This window comes from Tupaia chinensis, unplaced genomic scaffold (genome assembly GCF_000334495.1).
Source record: "Tupaia chinensis unplaced genomic scaffold, TupChi_1.0 Scaffold000314_1, whole genome shotgun sequence".
Lineage (NCBI taxonomy): Eukaryota > Metazoa > Chordata > Mammalia > Scandentia > Tupaiidae > Tupaia > Tupaia belangeri.
In genome coordinates this window covers 3213991-3239166 of record NW_006159807.1, presented here as the reverse complement: position 1 = coordinate 3239166, position 25176 = coordinate 3213991, and the positions used below count along the sequence as shown (strand labels likewise).

General features: G+C 38.3%; 1 protein-coding gene and 1 pseudogene across 2 annotated transcripts in view; one reads left to right on the top strand and one right to left on the bottom strand.

Moving 5' to 3' along the window:
* The window catches only part of OLA1 (Obg like ATPase 1), a 199199-nt gene that overhangs the window by 61885 nt on the left and 112138 nt on the right, over window positions 1–25176 (bottom strand). For both annotated transcript variants that reach the window (XM_006151124.3, XM_027772909.1), the window contains exon 5: window positions 18120–18295. In XM_006151124.3, the coding sequence (XP_006151186.1) occupies window positions 18120–18295 (176 nt within the window). The remainder of the gene's footprint in view (window positions 1–18119; window positions 18296–25176) is intronic.
* Window positions 22893–25176, top strand: part of LOC106735133 (40S ribosomal protein S7-like) — a 7498-nt pseudogene continuing 5214 nt past the window's right edge.

Below are 25176 nucleotides of genomic sequence, written 5' to 3'. Positions count from 1 at the left end.
CCCCCCCGAGGGGATGGCCACACCGCAATCCCTTCTCCTCCATTCTCCTCTCAGGATCTTGGGCACGCTCGCACACGCTCCCAGAGTGAGTTTAAGCCACCGGGTCCAGGACTTGAACCACTGTCGACTACATGGGAGTCCAGCGACAGAGCCATTACGCCAACTGCTGGTCCCTCTGCCTTCTTTAAATTAAAACTATTGTATTGTTTTTAGTGTTCTTAACTACTAAATATAATTTTTTTTCTTTGTTTGCCACAGGGCATGTGTGCACACCAGAGAGAGAGGCAAAGTACGAAGGCATCCCCCAGAGGGTATGGTCATGCTACAACCCCTTCTCCAATCTCCTTTCAGGATTTTGGGCATTCATGCATATGCGGCTGGTGTGTTTTTTCAAGCCACCAGGTCCACGACCCAAACCACAGTCAGTCATGTGAGATCCAGTGCCTTAACCACCACACCACCTGCTGATTCCTAAACACCATTTTTATAACAGAGAAAAAAAAATAAAAGTGCACTTACAAGGTGAGGGTGAATGGGGACTTCACATACTCTCTGCCTACTTACTGTCTATAATCCTAAACTTCGATGACTTCATAAATAGGCTGATAGCTTATTAAGGTGATTCACTTTTTTCTTCCTTAGATAAGGTCTTGCTATGTCACAATCCCTATGACTCAACCTCCCAAGTAGTTGGGATGACAGGCTTGCACTACTGTACCATCTGTATGTCTTCTTTTGGGAACTGTTTGTTCAATTCATTTCTTTTTTTCCCCCCTAGTAAGCTGAGTCCCCTTTATGCTCTGGCTATTAATCCCTTTTGGATAGATGGTATATAAATATAGTCCCGCCCCCATTCTTGAACTTTCTCTTCACTCTGCTGATTGCTTCCTTTACTGTGCAGAACCTTTATAGTTTGATATAGTCACATTTTTCTACTTCTGCTTTTGTTGCCTGTGTTTCTGAGGTTTTATGCAAGAACTTTTTGCTCATACCAATGTCCTGGTGTTTTCTCTATAGTAGATGTATAGTTTCAGTTTTATGTTTAAGTCTTTAACCTATTTGGACTTGACTGTTGCATAGGTGAGAGACAGGTCTAGTTTTATTCTTCTGCATATGGATGTCCAATTTTCCCAGCACCCTTTATTGAAGAGACTGGGGTCTCTGTTCTGTTCTATTAGTCTATGTATTTATCTGTCAATGCTATGTTGTTTTTGTTACTGTGGCTTTAGAGTATATAGGAAAATATGATGGAATAAGAAGCCTCCAATTCCATTTTTTCTTTTGTCCTTTTTTGTTTCTTAAATGTCAGAGAGAGCAAGGGGGCCAGATCATACTGCAACCCCTTTTTTCTCCAGTTTTGTGTCTTATTAGGCTCCAAATCCTTGTCAGCATATGTGTACAACACGTTTTTTAAGTTGCTGGCAGTGGGATTCAAACTGTGGTCACCTGTGTGGCATCCAGCTCTCTCAAATAAGTGCTTACCCACTGTGCTATGAGGCCAGTCCTACCTTCTTTTTGCTCAGAAGTACTTTGGCTACTTGAAATACTTTGTGATTCCAAACAAATTTTAAGGTTTTTTTTTTTTTTTCTTTTTCACTGTGCAGAACCTTTATAGTTTGATATAGTCACATTTTTCTACTTCTGCTTTTGTTGCCTGTGTTTCTGAGGTTTTATGCAAGAACTTTTTGCTCATACCAATGTCCTGGTGTTTTCTCTATAGTAGATGTATAGTTTCAGTTTTATGTTTAAGTCTTTAACCTATTTGGACTTGACTGTTGCATAGGTGAGAGACAGGTCTAGTTTTATTCTTCTGCATATGGATGTCCAATTTTCCCAGCACCCTTTATTGAAGAGACTGGGGTCTCTGTTCTGTTCTATTAGTCTATGTATTTATCTGTCAATGCTATGTTGTTTTTGTTACTGTGGCTTTAGAGTATATAGGAAAATATGATGGAATAAGAAGCCTCCAATTCCATTTTTTCTTTTGTCCTTTTTTGTTTCTTAAATGTCAGAGAGAGCAAGGGGGCCAGATCATACTGCAACCCCTTTTTTCTCCAGTTTTGTGTCTTATTAGGCTCCAAATCCTTGTCAGCATATGTGTACAACACGTTTTTTAAGTTGCTGGCAGTGGGATTCAAACTGTGGTCACCTGTGTGGCATCCAGCTCTCTCAAATAAGTGCTTACCCACTGTGCTATGAGGCCAGTCCTACCTTCTTTTTGCTCAGAAGTACTTTGGCTACTTGAAATACTTTGTGATTCCAAACAAATTTTAAGGTTTTTTTTTTTTTTTTCTTTTTCTATGAAGAAAGTCATTGGCATCTTGATAAGTATAACATTGAGTCTATAGAACACTGAGCTGTATAGGCATTTTCACAATAGGTTTTCCCAATCCATAAATAGGGATGTCTTTCCATTTGTTTGTGTCTTCCTCAATTTCTTTCATTTGTGATATAAAGTTTTCATTATAAAGATCTTTCATCTCTTGGTTAAATTTATTCCAAAGTATTTTATTTCTTTGTAGTTATTGTAAAAGAAATGATTTTTTCAATTTGTTTTTCAGCTACTTTGTCATTGTGTATAAAAACACTACCGATTTTTTCCATATATTGATTTTTATATCCTACAATTTTGCTGAATTCATTTATCAGTTCAAGAGATTTTTTTGTGGAATCTTTAGGATTTTCTATATTTAAGATCATATCATCTGCAAACAAGTGGGACATCCTTTTTCTTTCTCTTGCCCCAACTGCTATGGCTAGGATTTTTAGTACACTGCTGAGTAAGAATGGTAGAAGTAGGTATCTTTGTCTTATGCCAGTTCTTAGAAGAAAAGCTTTCTGTATTTCCCTTTTTAGTGTGATACTAGTTGTGGATCTGTCAAATATGACCTTTACTGTCCCTCTCTCCTAATTTGTTGAGCATTTTTATCATAAAGATTTTATCAAACACCTTTCCACATCTATGGAGATGATAAAATTATCACTTTTGTCTTTCAATCTGCTGAGTGGTATATTACCAATCTATTGATGTGGTATATCACAATTATGGATTTATGTATGGTACCCCATTCTTGCATACTATTTGACATGTTTATCATCTTTCTGATGTGCTGTTGGAGTCAATTTATTAGTATTTTGTTGAGGAAATTTGCATCCATGTTCATTAGGGATGTTGGTCTGTATTTTTTCTTTTGCTGGTGTGTGCCTGGTTTTGGTATCAGGGTAATGCTGGCCTTGGAGAATGAGTTTGGGCGGGTTCTTGCCACTTCAATATTTTGGAATAACTGGAGAATTGGTATTAGCTATCTTTAAATGTTTCATGGAATTCAGCAGTAAACCATATAGTCCTCAGTTTCTGTTTGTTTGTTTATTTTTGTGAAGGGGCTTTTTATTACTGATTTAACCTCAGTTGTTATTGTTCTATTCAGACTTTCAATTTCTTCCTGGTTCAGTCTTGGTAGGTTGTATGCATCTGGAAATTTAAACATTTCATCTACATTTTTTAATTCTGTTGGCATATAGTTTGTTCATAACAATGATCTTTTATCTTATTTTTTCTATTTCTTTGATATCAGTTGTTAACATCTCCTTTCTTCTGATTTGATTTATTTGGGACATTCTCTTTTTTTCCTAGTTAGTCTAGCTAGCCCAAAATCCCAAGAGGAGCAACATGTCTACCAATTTTGCTTATCTTTTTTGAAAACCTTTTGTTTAATTATGTGAGATTTTTTTTTCTTTTTTTTTTTTTGGTTTCAGATTTGTTTATTCTTCTCTGATTATTTCTTTTCTTTCATGGATTTTGAGATTAATTTGTTCTTATTTTTCTACTTTTTTAATGGCTCATTAGGTTGTTTATTTGACATTTTTCTTATTTTTTGGTGAAAAGACTTATTGCTATAAATTTCCCTCTTAGAACTGTTTTTGTCATATCCTATAGGTTTTGGTACATTGTGTTTTCATCCAATTTAATCTTTTTTTTTTTTTTTTGAGAGGGTTTTTGCTATAGGGCACAAGTGTTCGCCAGACAGAGAGAGAGAGAAAGACAGAGAGACAGAAAACGAGAAATCACCCCCCCCAGGGGGGGATGGCCACGCCACAATCCCTTTTCCTCCATTTTCCTCTTGGGATCTTGGGCACACACACACATGTGCCCAGAGTTTTAAGCCACTGGGTCCGAGATGCGAACCGTGGTCGACTACATGGGAGTCCAGCAACATAGCCGTTATGCTAACTGCTGGTCTCGTCCAATTTAATCTTGAGATGTATGTCTGGCAAAGGATCTGAATGTTACTAAAGAGAGGAAGGCAACGGTGCTTATGATTCCTAAAAAGAAGTCTGAATGGATTTCACCATATTTAAGGAAGGAGTAAGAGGAAAGCCCACAAAAGAGATTTTAGCAAAAGGGCTACAGAATAGAGACTCATTAAGGAGGAAAACATCTTTGGAAAAAAAACAAGGAAAAAAACTCTCAATTACTTGGTAATTAAATTACTTGGCATACTTGGTAATACAAAAAGAACCTTTATGAAACAGGAAGATGAAGCCATAAATAGAGAACAGAGATAAAAGTGGGATTAGGCATCAAGAGAGATAGCGAAATAAGAATTTTTATGGAAACCAAAATCAAAGTAGGAAAATAAAAGTCCAAACTGGAGACACAATGATATGGCAGAAGATAATGGGTAATCTGCAGGTCAAATGTGAGAAGGGCATGCACTGAATTATAACATAAACTCAGTATAATATACACACTTGGTTCCATGAACTATCCAAGAAATAACACATGCCTATAATTAACACCTTCAACAGCACACAGAATATTACTAGCAATGCAGTCACAATGTTCTACCCTTCTCCAGAGACCATCAATGTCCTAGCTTCTTTGCTCACAAATTAACCCATTATTGAAATTTATAGACATAGAATCATACAATATCTATTATTTTGTGTCAGATTTCTTTTACTAGACATTGGTTGTGAAATTCATCTATGTTGTTACATGTACCAGTAGTATTTTTCTCTGCTGAATAATATTTCATTGCAGGAAAATTCTACTATTGATGGACATCTAGGTTGTTTATGCTTTAAGATTATTAGGAAAAAACACTGTTTTAAACATTCTTCTTGTTCTTCTTCTTTTAATTTGCTGGAGGGTACACGTATTCATGAGAGAGAGAAAGGAAGAGAGGAGGAAAGTAAGAAAGCACCTTCCAGGGGAGATGGATGACCACCCTACAGTTGCTTCTCCTCCACTCTCCTCTTGGGATTTTGGCCATGCATGCATACATGCCTGGCATATTTTCAAGCTGCCAGGTCAAGGACTCAAACCACACAGTCAGCCATGCAGGATCCAACTGTTTTAAACACCATACCACCTGGATGGCCCTGTTTTGAACATTCTTTTTTTTTTTTTTTTTAATTGAACTGGTTTTATTTCTAACAGTCTGAAAGGCAGTATCTTATCATTTCAATATACAAACCATATAACTATATTAATTTCACTTTCTACTTTCTTATTAAGTCTTTAAAATGCATACAGTTTATATTTCTGCAAGGAAACTGCACGAATTAGTCATTTTTACCTTTTGATCTGTCACTAAGTTATTGAAATGTAGTGTGTTGGTATTTAAATACACAAGCAAGAAGAACAATGAACTGTATATCTTTTTTTATTTTACTAATTCTTTCCAATGTGATGCTTTGTCATTCTAACATGTAAAATAATAAACAGATACTCAGTTAGATATTTTAACATCATGCATTTTCGTAAACTGGCATGTGTATTTCTATTGGGTATAACCCTAAGACTGGGATTGCTTGCTCATAGGCCACGCATTTACCCAAACTTAGTATACACTATTTATCAATGTTCAAAACCAGATGTAAAATTTATATTCCCAACAGCATTGTGTAAGAATTCCATTTGCTTCACATACTTTCCAATACTTGGTATGGTCAGTCTTATTAACTTATGCTACGTATATGATAGCTCATCATAGTCTGAAGTTTGTATTTCCATAATGATTAATGAAGAATTTCCTCTTCTTGTTTATAATATCTTCTTAATGTCTGTAAGATCTTTAGTGATGTTTTTTCATTCCTGATGTTAATTTTTTTTTCAATTTATTTATTTGCATTCATTCACTGTACATCATTACAGCATACAAAATGAGATTTTCCATCCAGAGTACACTGTATATTGTCTCAATCAAGCACATCAACAAACATGTTATTGTCAGCAAATAATCTTCCATTTCTTGTTTTCTGTATGTTTTGCTTTTTATTCCCCCATCCTTGATTCCTTATCTCTTACCCTCTGCCATCTCCCACTCTCTTCCCTCACTGTCTCTGGTATCTATGTTTGCTTTCTATACTGTTTTTCCCCCCACATTTTATTGAATCACCAAAGACCCTAATCAATCCAAATATCCTCATAGCAAACACAGGTGAAACACACATTTCCATGAACACAAGTCTAATTTTATGCATCCTATAAAGTAGCACCTAGCCGGGGCTACATATCCTACTGCAGTCATTGAATAGATATATTTTTTTCCTGAAACTTTTTTTTTTGTAACTCAATTTGCATTCCTTCCCTAAGCATCATCACAGCACACAAAATGCTCCTGATGTTAATTTTGTACTTCTCTTTTTTCCCTTTACCAATCTTGCTAAGAATTTATTAGTTTTATTAGTGTTTCCAAATAATTAGCTTTCGAATTTTTAATATTTTTAAAAGAGCTATTTTATTTAACTTTATTTATTTATTTTAATTTGACCAGAGAGGGACAGAGTGTGTGTATGCATGTGTGTGTGTCGCGGGGGGGGTGGAGTGAGAAAGCAAGCCACCAGGTCTGGGACTCAAACTGTGGTTGACCATGTGGGAGTCTAAGGCCCTTAACCAACCACGCCACCTGCCGGCTCCTGGGTCTTTAATTTTTTTTTCCCCATAGGACGCATGCACTTTCCAGAGAGAGAGAAAGAGACAGACGTGAGGGGTAAAGTAAGGAATCTCTCCCCAGTGAGGACGGCCACACCACAATCCCTTCTCCTCCATTTTCCTCTCAGAACTTTGGGGGCACACACACATATGCATCTGGTGTGTTTTTCAGGCCTCTGGGTCCAGGATTCAAACTGTGCAGTTGGCCATATGGGATTCAGTCACCTTAACCACCACACTACTGCTGGCCCACAGTGATCTTTTTCTTTAAAGCATATCACTGAAAAACTGCTTCATTTCTAAATGTTTAAAATTTTTCAATAATCTTTTCACTGTGTTGATTGCTAATATTAATTCGGTAATGATCATATAATATGTTATTTATTATTCCAGTCATTTGAAATGTGTTCATTTGCTTTTTTGCCAATGATGTATCAATTCTGGTAAATGTTCCATTTGTATTAGAAAAGAATGCACATTCAGGAACCAGCAGTTGGCGTAATGGCTATGTCGCTGGACTCCCACGTAGTCGACCGCGGTTCGCGTCCGAGACCCGGTGGCTTAAAACTCACGCCAGGCGCGTGTGTGTGCGTGCCCAAGATCCTGAGAGAATGGAGGAGAAGGGATTGCGGCATGACCATCCCCCCTGGGGGGGGGGTGATTTCTCGCTTTCTGTCTCTATGTCTCTCTCTGTCTGTCTGGCGAGCACACGTGCCCTATAGTGAAAAACCTCTCAAAAAAAAAAAAAAAGAAAAGAAAAGAATGAACATTCTATAGCTGTTGGATACAGAAATATATATGTCACCTATGTCAAGTTCCTTGAGTTGTTTTTATCTTTTATGTTCTTACTACAATTCTGTTTATTAACTACTATAAGTATTAAGATTTTCTATCATGACTGTAGATTTGTTTTTATTTTGCTTTGCTTTTTAGTTTTTTTTTTTTTTGGCCTTATGTATTTCAGGTTATACTATTACACACATATAGACTTCAAAAAGGTATCTTTCTTCCCAGTAGACTGAACATTTAGCATTATGAAATGCCCCTTTTAACTCTCTTATAGTCAATTTTGGGACCAGCCTCATCTTATGTTTAATGGAGCCTCACAGCAAATGATCAACCGTGCAGTTTGAATCCCAACCCCAGGGCTTAAAAACGACACTGGAAGCGTGTATGTGCATGTTCAAGACCCCAACAGGATGAAGAAATGGAGAAGAGAAATGAGACTGCAGCGTGAACACACTCCCCTGGGGAGTGCTATTTCCCTCTTCCTCTTTCTCTGTCCCTCTCACACAAGCACATATGGCCTGTGGCAAATTATATTAAGTCTACCTTACTATCACTATACTACACCAGCTTTTGTGGTTGTCAGGGCTTGCACAGTATTTATATATTTCTCCATTGCTTATTTTCAACTTTTATGTATCCTAGTAGTTAATATGTATGTGCTATAAGCAGCACAAAGGTGGCCTTTTAAAATCCAACCTGACATTCTTTGTCATTTTCGACTTTTCTTTCTTAGAGAGATTCTTGCTATAGGGCATGTGCACTCACCAGAGAGACAGAAAATGAGAAATTACCCCTTGGCAGGGGAGGGGAGATGGCCATGCCACAATCCCTTCTCCTCTGTTCTCCTCTTGAGATTTTGGGCACATATGCACATGTGCCTGGCATGAGATTTAAGCCACTGGGTCCGGGACTTGAACTGAAGTTGGCCAAGTGGGAGCCAGTGATGTAACCATTACACCATCTGTTGGTCTCTCTTTTTCAATTTTTAAAAATTTTATTGAGGGGGGCCAGCAGGTGGCATGCTGGTTAGGGGTGCTGGAGTTTCACATGGCCAACTATGGTTCGAGTCTCGGACCTGGCGGCTTGCTTTCTTGCTTTCTCTCTCTCTTTCACTTTCACTCTGTTCCTCTTTGGTCAAATTAAAATAAATAAAAAAAGTTAAATAAAATGATTCTTTAAAAAAATTTATTGAGCTAGGGGGCTGGATAATGGTACAGTGGTACCACAACACTTTGTGAAACTGACCCACCTTTTGGGTGTGGATTCTCTTAGAATGTTTTCAAGATTCATGCACATTGTAGCAATGACACCTCTTTGCTTTTTATGGCTAATATTCATCATTGCTATGCACACAATTTATTCATCCTCCGATTGACATTTAGACTATTTTTGCCTTTCTTGAAAGTTTTAAATTTTTTCCAAGGGCAAGAGAAAGAAAGAGGCAGAGAGACAGTACCACAACAGCATCCTGATGCCATGGTTCACCCCCAGTCTCAACCAGCTCCCAATCAGGAGCATGCATGTGCCCAGTGTACTCAGGAAGGTCTCTAGACAATAATCTGGAGCCTTCCCACGTGGTTGAGCCTCACAGAGTATCATACCTTGCAGCTGTGCCACCATGTAGCCCCTTTCACCTTTTTTACTTTTACTTTTATCTTTTATTTCTTCTGAAAGAGAGAGAGAGAGAGACAGACAGACAGACAGGCAGACAGAGACAGGTGCCTCCAACCAGATCTTCATGCCATGCTCTAAGTGCAGAGGGAGACCCTGGGACACAGATCCAGAACTTTTCCACCTGGTTCTAGCATTACAGAGCACTGCATTACTGCTATGCAGTCAAGGCCAGCCCTTTCTGCCATTTGGTTACTGTAAATATTGCTGTTATGAACATGTATGTACATATATTTGAGTAAATGTTTTCAATTCAAGAATGGAATTGCTAGTTCACATGGTAACTCTATCACTAACTACTTTTTAAAAGACAGGGTCTCATTCTTGCAATCTTGCTGCATCACTCTCCCTCTGAACTGCTGAGACAGCAAGTGCATGCCACCGTAACCAGCCTTTAGGTTAGACAGGGAATCGAACCTGGACCTCCCAGTCTGTGGAGCACAATGTCCTAGCAGTATGCAACTCTATGGCTGAGACTATAATTAACTTTTTGAAGAACTACCAAACTGTTTGTCTTTTAACTCTAATCCTTTATTCCATTAACCCCCATACCTGTTGTGGTATTTCTGTTATATTATTTCATTTTATTTTTAGATTTTTGCCAGAGGATACATGAACTTACAAGAGAGAGACACAGAGAAAGGGATAGTGAGGAGTGATTCCTCAGGGTGAATGGCCACGCCACAATCCCTTTTCTCTTATTCTCTTCTTGGGATTTTTAGGTATGCACACACAAGCACTCAGAGTGATTCTCAAGTCACTGAGACCAGGACTCAAACTGCTCAGTCAGCCATGTGGGACCCAGTGCCTTAACCACCATGCCACCTGCTGGCCCACTGCCGTTTTTGCTATAGGGCATGTGCGCTTGCCAGACAGAGAGAGACAGAGAGACAGAAAGTGAGAAATCACCCCCCTGGGGGAATGTCCATGCCACAATCCCTTCTCCTCCATTCTCCTCTCGGGATCTTGGGCACGCACGCACACATGCCCGGTGTGAGTTTTAAGCTACTGGGTCCAGGACGTGAACTGCAGTCAACTACATGGGAGTCCAGCGACATAGCCATTATGCTAACTGCTGGTCCCGGCCCACTGTCATTTATAGTAACTGAAACTTTTAAGATTTTTATGATCTTAAAATCATAAGATGTCACTGTTTTGACTGCTGTTGTTGCTAGAGGACGTGTATACTTACCAGAGAAAGACAGAGAGAGAAGGAAAGCGAGATAGCACTCTCCTTGGGGCACAGTCATGCTGCAGTGTCGTCTCCCCCATTTTCCCTTTTGGTATTTTGGGCAAGTATACACATGCTCTGGTGTGTTTTCATGCCCCTGGGCCCAAAACTCAAACCAAAGAGTAGGTCATGTGGGATCCAGCCACCTTCACCACCATGCCACCAGCTGGCCCTATTGTTTTTACTTTTACTTTGCAATCATTTCAAACTTACAGAAAAACTTCAAGAATAATAGAGAATGTTTATATATATTGGTTTATTAATATATCATTATGTCATATTTGTTCTATTCTTTCTTAATCTCTATGTATGTCTATTAATCTCTATGTATGTTCATATACGTTCACACAAGAAAATATAAGCATATAGTTATACATGTGCACATACATGTATGCACACACACATAATATATATATACATGCTGACAGAACTCTCAGGGATGGACTACAGATGAAAAATGATGAAAAGGAAAGGATCAAGAACACTAAGTTTCTGGTTCACATAATCTAATAGGTAGTGGTATGTTTCATCAAGCTAAGAAACACTGGAGAATTAGGTTTGTGGGTAAGAACACTCTTGAGTTTGGTTTCAGATGTGCTAACTTTGAGATGACTCTGACAAATTTAAGAGATGTCAAGTCAGTAATTACATATACTAGTTTGGAGCCTAGAGGTTTAGAGGTCAGAGCTAGAAATTACTGTATTTAGAGAGTAACTATAACCATGGATAGGGATGAGATTGTGAAGGAGAGAATTTAGAGGAAGAAGAGAAGGTAGGGCATGGTCACTCTATAATCCTTTTTTTTTTTTCTATTTCTCCATTGCATCAGGTTCTGGGGCATGCACATGTGCCTGGCATGTTTCTCAAGCCACCAGGGCCAGGACTTGAACCACAGTTGACCATGTGGGAATTCAACTCCCCATGTACAGGGCCTAACCCATTGTGCTACCTGATTGACCAGTAATGCCAATATTTATTAGCAAAAGTACAAGACGATGTACCTGCAATGGAATCTAGGCAGTTCCCAGAGAAGAAAAAAGGAAACCAGGAGAGTGTGGTCAAAGAACCCAAGGGAAGAGTATTTCAAGGAATGACTTAACAGTGCCCATGGCCACTAACAAATAATGACAACTGAGAATATCCACTGGATTGTTTTTTAAAAAAGAGGCTATGTCTTAGGGTGCATACACTTGCTAGAGAGAGACAGAGACAGTGACATGGAAAGTGAGAAATCACCTTCCTCCCAAGGGGATGGCCATGCCGCAACCTCTTTTCCATTCTCCTCCTGAGATCTTAGGCACACACACACATGTGCCCAGCCTGAGTTTCAAACTACTGCGTCTGAGAATTGAACTATGATTGGCCATGGGAAGTCCAGTGATGTAACCGTTACACCATCTTCTGGCCCCTCCACTATATTTAATAATGCAAAATTCACTGGGCAGATAAATCAGATTAGACGAGTTATTAGCAGATGGAAAAACTGTAAACAGTGAATATAAATAACTCTGTCAAGATTTCACGGAGTAGAAAAAAAATACGTGGTAGCTGAAAGGGAAAGCAGTAAGGAATGCAGGAAAGGTTTCTTTGTTCTAAGATTTTAAAAAGTCATCTTAAAATTGTTGAAAAGAAACTGAGTTTAAGAGGAACAAGTTGCATATACAAAAAAAGAAGGGGCTACTAGTGATTAAAATACCATTTTGTGAATACACCAAAAAGCACTGAAACTTAAAGCACTTAAAGCAGCTTTAACTGATAGCATTGCAGTAGAGAGTTAGACAAGTAAAAAAGCTGGATCCTGCTAAGGGCCCACTGAAAGCTAGTAATAATGAGTTCCCAAGGATACTAACCTGCCCACTTTTTAATTCTATCTGTATTTGGTTGGCTAATGGGAAGGATAAAGTAGAGAGGTAGGAATATCTAAGAAAATTCCTACAGTAAATATACCATAACATCAGTATGTACGTGAGTTCATTCTATTCCCCTTAGAGTATATATAAATTGAGTCTCAAATGAATCTAATACTTGAGACCTTGCTCCAAACACAATGCATTCTTGGGTATTACCCTGGAAACCTGAAATGGTTTTGCACTTCTTAACTACTGTTCTCAAATAAATAAGTAAGCATTTAAGGACAGAGAATGTGCACATCTCACCCCATTTTATATACTCGACATGTTCCTCCATACGGTGCTTTGCTCAAGTCTTTTCCCAAAGGAATGTGCGTCAGCCCACAGCTTCTACTGAGGGGACACTCCTCCCAGGACATAATCTCTTAGCCAGATCTCGTGGGCACCTGACCTATGAAGTAATCTCACACAAAAAGATTTTGCCAAAATGAGAATTATCTGAGCAATCAGATGCTTGCTCTCAGAAATCTGAATTGGGCAATAATGAGAATAAAATCAGACACCTAAGCTTAAGAAAACAGCGAAAGAATACAAGATAAACCATACGACATAATAAATAAGCTAATTATAAGTAAACAGAAATTATAAAGAAGTAAAAAATAATATATAAAGTAAGAGTTGAGGGGCTAGCAGGTGACGCAGCAGTTAAGGTGGACTCCCATGTGGTTGACCACAGTGCGAGTCCCAGACCCAGCAGCTTGAAATTTACACTGGATATGTGTGCATTGGAACTCAAAATCCTGAGAGGAGAATAGAGGGGAAGGGATTGCAGCACGGCCATCCCCCCTGGTTGGGGGGGGCGGTGATTTTTTACTTTTTGTTTCTCTGTCTCTCTGGCAAGTGCATGTGCCCTATAGCAAAAATCTCTTGCAACCCTCTCCCCAAAAAATAATGAAACACAAGTTGAATTCCAGCAGCAACAGAAAGAAAAGTAGAATTATAATGAAATATATATAGAGAGAGAACATGAGTTACAAAAAATGGCAGCGCATAGGAGAGAAGATGTGTAGACCAGCTGAATTCCTGACTGTTGTCCCAGGCTGATTTATAATTTAACTCCAAAAAACACAGTTATACCACAATTCCTGCTCTTGAGTATTTCTGGATTTCCATTTCCCTTATCGACTTGTATTTTAAAAATAAAATTCCATTTCTTGAAATAGCTTAAGTTAAATCTCTGTTCCTAATGACTATTCAATAAAAGGCCTTAGTTAAAAAATACAATAGGCCCAGTTGCAGTGGCACAAGTGGTAGAGTAAGGCTTGAGCCCCATGGGAGGCCTGGGTTTGGTTTCTGGTCCAACCTAAAGGCCAGACATGGTGGTAAGTGCCTATGGTCCTAGCTAACTGGGAGGCTAGGACAGGAAGGACCATGACATGGTGAGACCCTTTCAAACGATCTCTCTCTTTTCTGTGCCCTGACTCCTCACTTGCATACTCTCTCTGTTTAAAAAAATTAAAAATTAAAAAAAATACTTCCGAGATTAAATTAAATGACTCAGAAGTTTCTCATCTCTAGCAATTCTTATGTGTATCTTCACATAAAGTATTACCAAAGTCATTTTTTCCCTAAAACCTTAAAAGTAAATAATCTTTGCTTAAAATAATAACGATAAGGGCCAGCCAGTGGTGTGGTGGTCAAGGCACCTGGATCCCACATGGCTTACTAAGTAGTTCAAGTCCTGGATCCAGTAGCTTGAAAAACATGCCGGGTACCTGTGCATGCATATCCAAAGTCCTGAGAGGACAATGGAGGAGAAGGGATTGATGTGGTAGCCATCCCCTCTAGAGGGTGTTTCCTCACTTTCCCTCTCTTTGTCTCTTTCTGGTACATGCACCCTATAGCAAAAGTAAAAAAATAAAAAATGAAAAAAGACATAAACTTATTATAAACTGAGAAGACAAAATATACAGTATGAAGATGACCATTAGATTAATCCTGGTCAACTATGCTCACATTCTCATTCTTCTCACACTAGTTTAAGAAAATAGACAAGTGAGACAACAACAAGCCAAAAAGCTTCTGAACAGCTAAACAAACAATAACTAGAGTGAGGATATAATCCTTATAATGGGAGAATATATCTGCAAACTATGCCACAGATAAGGGACTGATAACCAGAATACACCGAGAATTCAAGCAGCTTATCGTCAAAAAAATTAATCAATCCAATCAAAAGATGGGCAAATAAGATTAACAGACAACTCTCCAAGAAAGATGCCTGAATGCTGAAAAATGCTCAACATCTCTTATCATAAGAGAAATACAAACGAAAACCACAATGAATTACCACTTAATGCCAGGCAGAATGGCTAAAACTAAAAAACAGACAAACAAACAAACAAACAAAAACTACGATAAGTGCTAGTGAGGCTGTGAAAAGGGAACCCTCTTACAATGTTGGTGAGAATGTAAATTAGTACAACCACTAAGAAACCTACAAATAGAACTTTCCATACCAAAGGATAGGAAAACACTCAGTTGGAAAAAACACTTGCACATCCGACATTATTCATAACTGCTAGCATATGGAATCAACTCAAATGTCCAAGCATGGAAGAGTGGATTGAAAAAAATGTGACATGTGTACCTTATGGAGCACTACACAGCCATAAAAACAATGAGATCTTGACATTTGATATAAAGTGGACAAATATGGAAGATGTAATGCTAAGCAAAGCAAGCCAGACTATGAAAAACAGGCACTGTATGTCCCCATTTAATGTATACTGAATGTCTGCACTCTGTAGCAGATACTGAAAGACTGGAAGGTATAATAGCAGGGAGGTCAATTGTAGATACTAGAGACAGTACAGAAGAGGGTGGATAATAGAGGGTAAGAGGGAGGGGATCAGAGGGAAAACAAAACACTTAACAGAGACAAAAATGAAAAGTTATCTGTTGACGGTAATATATATGGTAACGTCTTTGATTTGACTAATATGTATTGTACTCATGTTGGGCAAAACCATGTTGTACACTGTAAAGATGTATACGGATTAAATGTAAATTTTTTTTAAAAAAAGGACACACTTTACCTCAAACCTTGCCATTGCTTTTTAAGAGTATCACGGTCAAAACCCTTCGTCATTTTTAATAGTTACTGCAATAATGACTTCTCCTGAGCCTATAAAGTAGTCCTACCTACCATAGTTTGACTCCCACATTAGTACTCCTGCATCAAATTGAGCAACTTCTCACTTTCACTGAGGAAAAATCAGAATCCCTGTCCTTGCTTTGGGGTATGTGTGGATTCAAATAATGAACTACAATAATTTCTAATTAAATTTCTGGTTCATGCACTTTTCTTCCTTTCTTTCTCTCTCTCTATGGCCATAAGGCATGATACTCACCAGAGAGAGACAGAGGAGAAAGCACTCTCCATGGGGTGTGGTCATAGGGCAATCTCTTCTCCATTTCTCCCTTTGGGATTTTGGGCACGCACACATGTGCCTGCTGTGTTTTTCAAACTGCTGGTTCCAGGACTCAAATTGCACAGTTGGCCATAGGGAATCCAGCACCCTAACCACCACATCACTGGCTGGCCCATCAGTCTCAACACTTTCCACACAATTTTTTTTTCCCTTTCCAAAAGGAGCATTCTTTATACTAACACTTTAAATTTTTCCCTCCTATCCTAAACCTTGTGCAATTTCCCCAAATCTCTCTCCATTCTCCTCTTTAATGGAATAGACAAATTCAATGATGTTAAGAGAAGTACAATGGCCAAGCCATGGCACAAGTGGAAGGGTGCCATTACAATTAATGGCTGAGGCCATATGGGAGGCCTGGGTTTAGATCCTGGCCCAATATAAACTGGCTAAGTACAGCTATACATGCCTGTTGTCCTAGTTGACTGGGATGCTGGGGCAGGAAGGATCACGACATGATAAGACCCTGTTAAAAATACCTGTCCATCTCTCTCGCTCTCTCTCTTCTGTGCTTGCTCACTCTCATTTATCTGAGAAGAAAATAGAAGTAAAGCGACTTGGGCTTTCTCTAAACCATCAAAGCATAAGAAGTGCAAAACAGGCCTCCCTGTTGTAAGTCTAGGCACTTTCAACTGTTATTCATAGATAAAGTACCTAAAGTTGGAAGTTGCTATGTAATTGACATCTTCTTTAATAATGTAGACTTTTTCAAATTTATCAAATAAGGAGGGACCAGCAGATGGTGTATTGGTTACGTCGCTGGACTCCCATGTAGTCAACCACAGTTCAAGTCCCAGACCTAGTGGCTTAAACTCAAGCCAAGTGAATATGCATGCGTGCCCAAAATCCCAGGAGGAGAATGGAGAAGAGGTTGAGGTATGGCCATCCCCTTTGGGGGGTGATTTCTTGCTTTCTGTCTCTCTTTCTCTGTATCTCCAGTAAGCACACATGCCCTATAGCAAAAATCTCTACAGGATGGAAGGAAGGAAGGAAGGAAGGAAGGAAGGAAGGAAGCAAGCAAGCAAAATGGGATAACGACAGTTTCTGAAAATGAGAAAATTAAAAATAAACACACATATCAAAACTCAGTACTTGAAGGGACCCGCAGCTGGCATAAAGGTTATGTCCCTGGACTCCCATATAATTGATCGTGGTTCAAGTCCTGGACTAGTGGCTTAAACTCACGCCAGGCGCATGTGCGTACATGCCCAAGATCCCAAGAGGAAAATGGAGGAGAAGGGAATGTGGTGTGGCCATCTCCCCTGGGGGGTCATTTCTTGCTTTCTGTCTCTCTGTCTCTCTCTGTCTTTCTGGTGAGCACATGCACCCTGTAGCAAAAACCTCTCCAAAAAAAAATCAGTGCTTGAAAATTAAAAAAAAAATCTTTCCTATGACAAAGATACATAAAAAGCATGAATAGTTTATGTAAGATATTAATAAATGAGAAAATGTACAGATAAGGTACTGCCTTTTAATGTAAATGACAACTGAGTCATATTTCAACTACATAAAAGCTTCAAGACTGATTTTAAAACATGTATTACAGTATTACTAAAAATTATTCACTAATAATGTGATAGAAAACATATTTGGATATTAAGGACAATGATACATATTTTCACTCCTTAAAACATTAAAATTAATGCGGCCAGTCCTGTAACCTAGTAGCTCAGAGAGCAAGATTCCCCACTGAGGGGTGCTCGCTCTCTCGCTCTCTCTCTCTCTTGCATTATGTGCCTTTTGGCATTAATATTTTTTCAATTTAAAAAGATTAAAATTATCTATCTACTTTAAAGATGTGTTCACTGTCAGCTCTTGCAGAAGACCAACTCTATAAATCACTTTTTCAAATCCATGAAACTCATGTATTTTGGCCGTATCTCTAAAGTCATTAAGTTTTTTATCATAAAACCACACTTCATTAATACCAACACTTACAGATCTTCATAGTAGTCACTCAACATTCCTACTAACTACTCCATGATTCTTGGTTGACAATTCAATAAAAAAAGGTTTTCAACAATTTTTAACAGAAATAACACCTGGATTCTAAAAATTTATAACAGTATTAGATATTTGATATACTTTATTTTTAAAAAATTTAATCAAGAAAAACAAACTCTAAAGAAGCTGCAACATTTACTTACATATTCAGGCTTTAGTTTTTTATCTCCTCCTCTCACAGCCACCTTTTCTAGTTTATCTATTATGGGCCCAATCATTTCCTCATCTTTAAGCTGAAGCTCTTCATGTATTATTTCTATATCTCGAATAGGATCTACACTTCCTTCAACATGCGTGATATCATCGTCTTCAAAAGCACCTAAAATGAATTAAAGGGAAGTAATTCAATAAACAAATAACAGAGAGAGTCATTATGATAAGAGTGAGTGGAGTGAAAAATTCCTACAAGGTTAACAAATAGCCATAGTGAAAAATTTATTCTGAATTCTATGTAAGTAGGACACAGCATGTCTTTCCCCACTTGGTAATATTTAGGTTACTGGGGGTGGGGAGAGGAATAGCTCAAGAGCCTCAATCTTTCAAAAACTGATCGAAATAAATAAAATGATGGTCTTTATAGAAGGAAAATTATGTTCCAGAACTACTGGAATTCCCAAGTTTGGTGTATCAAAAGATATGCAATTCCAGACATGAAAGCCTGAAGTTCTAAACTGCACTATTAGGGTTTCCAAGGGAAACCAGATTTGGGGGGGAGGGCTTGAAATCATCTGGCAGACCTCTTCCCTGCTTCAATCTACTTTATCACTGTGGTTCTGACGGTGATTAGATAATGAACCACTCAGACACACAATTTACACAGCAGCTAATTTCATCGGCCTGATTTGAGGGTATGGTTTTTAGGGGGCTATCAAAGAAGCAGATGAAGGTGCATTTGTCATATATGAGTGACAGCCATTCACACCATCTGAACAAAATGGTGCTGGCCCTTATTAGAAACACAGGCTATTATCACATATTTAAAGTGCAGTTGAAGCCATAATTTCAAATTGCCAACTGGAAACATAAGGGTAAAACAACCAGATATTACTGAAGCATGTGTACTGACTTTGTGCCCTTTTGAAGACATAATGTGGCAACATAATTCAACTGGGGTTTACTCAAATTACCAGATAAAGAATGGTATCACAAAAATGAACAAATACTAAGAAATATTATAAACAGAATACAATGATACACCCCAAACAATAAACACATTTATAAACAAATTAATTTAATTAAAATTACCAATTAGATCACACTCCCAAAATGAGATGTTTTCAAACATAAAGTATCAATTATTTTAGGCAGAGGTATCATGGAAATCATGAGAGACAGTCAGACTGAGTTTGATTAGAGAAAAGTGAACATAGCTCATTCTTAGATATCGAACAAGAGATTCTTGTGCAAGTTAGAAAGAATTTTTAAATCTAATTTCTCAGAATTAAAAATAATTAAACTGTATTTTAATGTGAATTATTCAGTAATAATGATATAAACCAATATTTAGTTAAAAAGTGATATTCAAGTATTTCTGTCATATAACTAATGTATTATATAATGTCGAATTCATATGAACAAAATTAGCAAGAAATTAGGAGGTTTGGGTACATTTAAAAAATTTTTCAAAATATGAAAGAAGTCTCCCAGGAAGCCCAATGAAACAACAAAATAAAAATAAAAGTTAGCTTGTTGGTAGTCAAAATGACATAAGTAACACAGTCAGTAACAGAGTAACAAAGAGTTCAATAACATTCAGAATGAAAAATACCCTATGTTCTACTAAGTAGGACATAGTACTTTTCTCTTTATATAGGGGTCAATGACAGACTACATGTGATGTCCTCAACAGTAAACGCATTAGCAGGTTTTAAATGACAATTTCTAATTACAGCCCTCGATTTTAACCAAGTGGATAGGGAGGAATTTAGTAATTCCAATTTTTCTGGAAGCAAAGAAGATAAGACTTTCTGATGATCTGAACTAATTTAAAGGGAAAACTTAAAGTAAAAGAGGAAGGGAGAAGATCACTTGTCTGTCTTAAAAATCTTCAAATCTTCCTAAGTATGGCTAGAGCATACTTAGGATTAAGATTAGGTATCATCACTAATCCAGTCCCCCCACTATAAGAAAAAAACTCAAACCACAGTCCCTACACACTCTGGACTGCACTGTCATCTCCATGACCCAAGAAAAGTATTTTTATTATATGTATGTGTATTGTGAGGTGGTAACATACTATGAGAATTGAAAATAACTTTTGAAAATAAATAATGACAAATATCAATATTAAGATAAAAACTAATCAAACATTGAAGCTCTCCTTTAAAATTGAATACCCTTGTGATGAAATGAGGCCTAGAACAGCTATAAAAGAAATGCTATTATATAATTTGGTGGCCATGTAGGCAACTTCTCATTTTAAGGAGTTAAGAAACTATCTCATTTTCCAAAGACATGGCCTTAGGTCAGCAGACTTCACCATAAACCTACGTGATGTGATGACATTCCTTCATATTTGGCCTCTTTTTTGAGTACAAAATTAGGTGGTTGAATATATGGTCTTGGAAACCAAACAAAGGTTACTGATCATACAATCTTAGACAAATTTCCTAATACCTATGGATTTAATCTTTACATCTTTAAAATGAGATGTGTCAACCTCTTAGAGAGTGTGTATGACTAAATCAGATAATAGCTGTAAAGTGCTTCTTAGCAGAGAGCCCAACACATAGTACTCTTTCAGTAACTAGGGCATATTCTATTTTTTTCAATACAGGAATTAATAACTCAGATGAATTCTACAGCAATTTACTCAAAACATTAATTTTAAATAATATGATTTCATGTTTCTCAATTCACTTTGAAAAGCTAAAATAAACTTTAAAGTTTATAGGTTTTTCCTTTGTTGATTCTTACTAGTCCATTAGTAGTAGTTCATTTGTACACTGTTAACCTGGTCCATGGCCAAAGTTAATTATTTCAAACCCACATTATACTAAAACAGTGCTAAGTTATAATGAGCTGGCAAATTTAAAAGACAAAACTACACTCATCATATTGAAAAATTTGGTAAAGAAGGCATTCCATTTTAATTCTCTTTCAATCCTTTTACGTCAAAGAGAAAGTCTCATTTTAATGCTATTGGTCTTTAACATTTACAATTTATAAGCCTAGCTTTGCATAAGAGAGCAGGTCTCAGCCTCAAGCTTTTAAAGACTAAAAACTTAATGAAACAGTAATTTTGGCAAGTGGTAGCAAGATTTCCTCTTAAATTAGTGAAAAAGTTTCCTATTAAAATAAAATTCAGCTGGGACTAGCAGGTGGTTTGATGGTTAAGTGCTAGACTCCCACGTAGACTACCACAGTTCAAAAATTCCAGACTCGGCGACTTGAAAATCACACCGAGGATGTGTGTACATGTTCCCAAAATCCCAGGAGAATGGAAGAGAAGGGATTTTGGTGTGGCCATCCCCCCTGCAGGGTGATTTCTCACTTTCCCTTTCACCGCCTATCTTTCTAGAGAGTGCACGCACCCTATGGCGAAAACCTTAAATAAAACAAGTTTAGTCAAAAATTTGAGTTACTACATATTAAGTATTAAATGTATATCAAAATTTATAAACAATTTTATTTTTTGGTAAAATTATTTCTGTCAATTGACATGTCTTAAGATAATAACCGTGGTCATTTTGTTAGTGGTGAGATACTATCTGATATATTCAAACTTTAATTTGCATAGTATTTTCTATATAAAAGAATAATATTGGGTAGTCAGAAAAGTCATGACGGATTTTTGCATAGAAAAATATGAGCGAATACACGTGTGCTGGGGTGAGGGACAAACTGAGTTGCCGTGCAATACCTCAGCTAGGAGAGGCAAAGGCACGTCTCTGAGGAGATGACATTTGAGCTGAGACAAGACTGGGGCAATAATGTGAAGAGCTGAGGAAGAGGGTATTAAGTATAACAGTCCTAAAACAGCGACAAGTTTAAAGTGTTTCAGGAATACAAATAAGGTCAGTATAGGTGAACCAGAGCAGAGAATGGAGTTGGAGGTACAGAGGTAAGATAGTTCATGTCTGTAAACCATGGAGGCTTAGATTTTATTCTAGGTGTAGTAGGAAGTCATTGACTAGAGAAGTTTTTGTTTTAATAATCATTTTTCAAAAGAATTATTTATTATTATTATTATTATTCACCAGAGACAGACAGAGAGAGAAAGTGAGAGAGCAGGCTGCCAGGTCTGGTTCTTAAACCGCAGTTGGCCATGTGGGAGTCCAGTGCCTTAACCACCACACCACTTGCTGGCCCCTTGGTTTTGTTTCTAAGTGATGCATTTTATTAGAGAGAAAGAAGCGCCCTCAATAGGATCTTGTCATGCTGTGATGCCCCTTCTCAAAGTCATCAGGATCTTGGGCCCCTGTGTCCAGTATATTTTCAGGCTAACCCAGGGATCCAAACCTTCTAGCACTGCAGTTGAGTTTGCTACTGACAGTACCACCAGTCTAGGCCTGACTGCGGAGAGTTTTAAATAAAGGGGAGGAAGAGTAATGAGATATGATTTATGAGTTAAGAAGGCAACTTCAGCTACTCTAAAATGAATAGACTCTAAGAAAGGAAGCAAGAGATTGCAGAAAGACTAAGGAAGCGGTTGCAACGGTGCCAGTGAGAGGTGATCAGATGAGTGGTAACTGGAAATAAGATTATTGAGATTAAGAAGTGTTTGTGCTGGGAATATCTTTTAGAAATGGAATATAGCAAGTATGAAGGTCATGACTAGAGATATAAAACTGAGAGTTACCAGATATGTTTAAAATTATAGGTCTGGATGACATGATCTAAAGAGAGCACACAAATGCTCAGATGTAGTGGGAGAGTGCGGATTTTTGGCAAAAAGAGACTGAGAAAGGGTAACAATGTTAGAAAAACTAGTGTGCTCCCATGGAAGTACGGGTAAGGAAATGCTTCAAGAAGGGAGTATTTAACTATGTCAGAACTATTTAGAGATAAACATAAATGCAGAAAATGGATCACTGGATTTGGCAAAAAAGTGGTTCTTGGAGAAATATTTTAATAGCCATATCCCTATTCTATACTATTTCTTCCACATGTCAGAGATGAGAATTCTATGATTCAAGGATAAAAGATGTACCTATCTACTTATTTTTATTTATTTCAAAAGTTGGAAAGAGTTAGCACTTGTAAATTTATTACGTTTTGAGAACATTCCACTCTACGCCACTGGTCTCTAATCTCTTAGGAACCGGGGACTGGTTTCGTAGAAGACAATTTTCCCACAGATGAGGAAGGGGGTTTCAGGATGATTCAAGCATGTTACATTTATTATCTTAGCCCTACTATTATTACATTATAATATATAATGAAATAATTATACAATTCATCATAACACAGAATCAGTGGGAGCCCTAAGCAACTAGACAGTCCCATTTGGGGGCTCCCATGAGAATCTGGTACCACCATTTATCTGATAAGAGGCAGAGATCAGGTTGTAATGTAAGTGAAGCAAGAGGCGATAAATGCGAAAAGGCTTCACTCACTTGCCTGCCCACTGCTCACCTTCTGCTGTGCAGGCCTGGGTCCTAAGAGGCCGTGGACCAATACTGCTCCACAGCCCAGGGGCTAGGGACTCCTGCTCTATACTATAGCAAATAGAGTAAAATACCCTAAGATTTCTCAGTCTTGTGAAAGGGAGCCTACCAGCCAAGAAGGTGACCCACTTAGAATCAAAGCCATAGGGCCAGCAGACCTCATAGTGATTGTGTTGCTGGATTCCCACGTGGCCAATCACAGGTCGAGTCCTGGACCCAGTGGCTTAAAGATCACGCCAGGTACATGTACATGCATGCCCAAGATCCTGGGAGGAGAAGGGGCAGAGGCATGGCTATCTCCCCTGGGGGGTGATTTCTCACTTTCCTTTTCACTGTGCATGTAACCTAAGACAAGGAAAAAAAAAAAAAAAAGGAAGAAGAAAGAAAGAAATGAAATCAAAGGCACATTCAAAGTTTCACATTCTTTTTTTTTTTTTTTTGAGAGGTTTTTCGCTATAGGGTGCACGCACTCGCCAGACAGACAGAGAGAGACATAGAGACAGAAAGCGAGAAATCACCCCCCAGGGAGGGATGGGCATGCCGAAATCCCTTCTCTTCCATTCTCCTCTCGGGATCTTGGGCACGCACGCACACACACCCAGCGTGAGTTTTAAGCCACCGGGTCCGGGACGCGAACTGCGGTTGACTATGTGATAGTCCAGCGACATGGCCATTACACTAACTGCTGGTTCCCAAAGTTTCACATTCTAATAAGGTGGCATAAACAAACACTGAAAGAAAAATTAAACTTGACCAACTGGGGATTGGTCAACCAACTTACACAGAATCATTGACACCAAGAATAAAAGACACATACTATGTTCATGTGAGCATTAAAATCAAGTCACATGCTTAAATGTGCTAAGAGGCTGTGCTCCCTAGGCTGGAACCACACAGAACTGGGTTTGATTCCTGTCTGACTCAGAAGCCTAGGGCAGGAGAATGGTGAGCTTGAGGTTGGTCAGGGCTCATAACGAGACTCTGAAAGAGTGACGCAGGGCCCAATGATGGAAAAGTAGTAAAATGCAATGTTCTGCAAGGCAAACTTACATGGGAAGGTTGCCAGTTCAAGTCCAGAGACTTCCCTACGTATATTAGGCATACATGTGCCCATGATCCAGTCAGCAGTACTGTATCTCTCTCTTACTTTCTCTCTCTGATTCATGGACTTCAAATGAATGAATGAATAAATAAATGTATACATGCCAGGCAGGGTGGTGTGAGCCTATAGTGTCAGCTGGGTGGCTGAGGTAGGAAGATCACAATGTGGTATGACCTTGTCTTTAAAAAACAAAACAAGGGAACAAGCAGTTAGCGTAATGGCTATGTCGCAGGACTCCCACGTAGTTAACCGCGGTTCGCGTCCTGGACCCGGTGGTTTAAAACTCATGCCGGGCACGTGTGCGTGCGTACCCAAGATCTCGAGAGGAGAATGGAGGAGAAGGGATTGCGGCGTGACCATCCCCCCTGGGAAGTGATTTCTTGCTTTCTGTCTCTATGTCTCTGTCTGTCTGGCAAGCGCACGCACCCTATAGTGAAAAACCTCTCCAAAATAAAACAAAACAAAAAAGACAGTGGAACAACGTCTTTA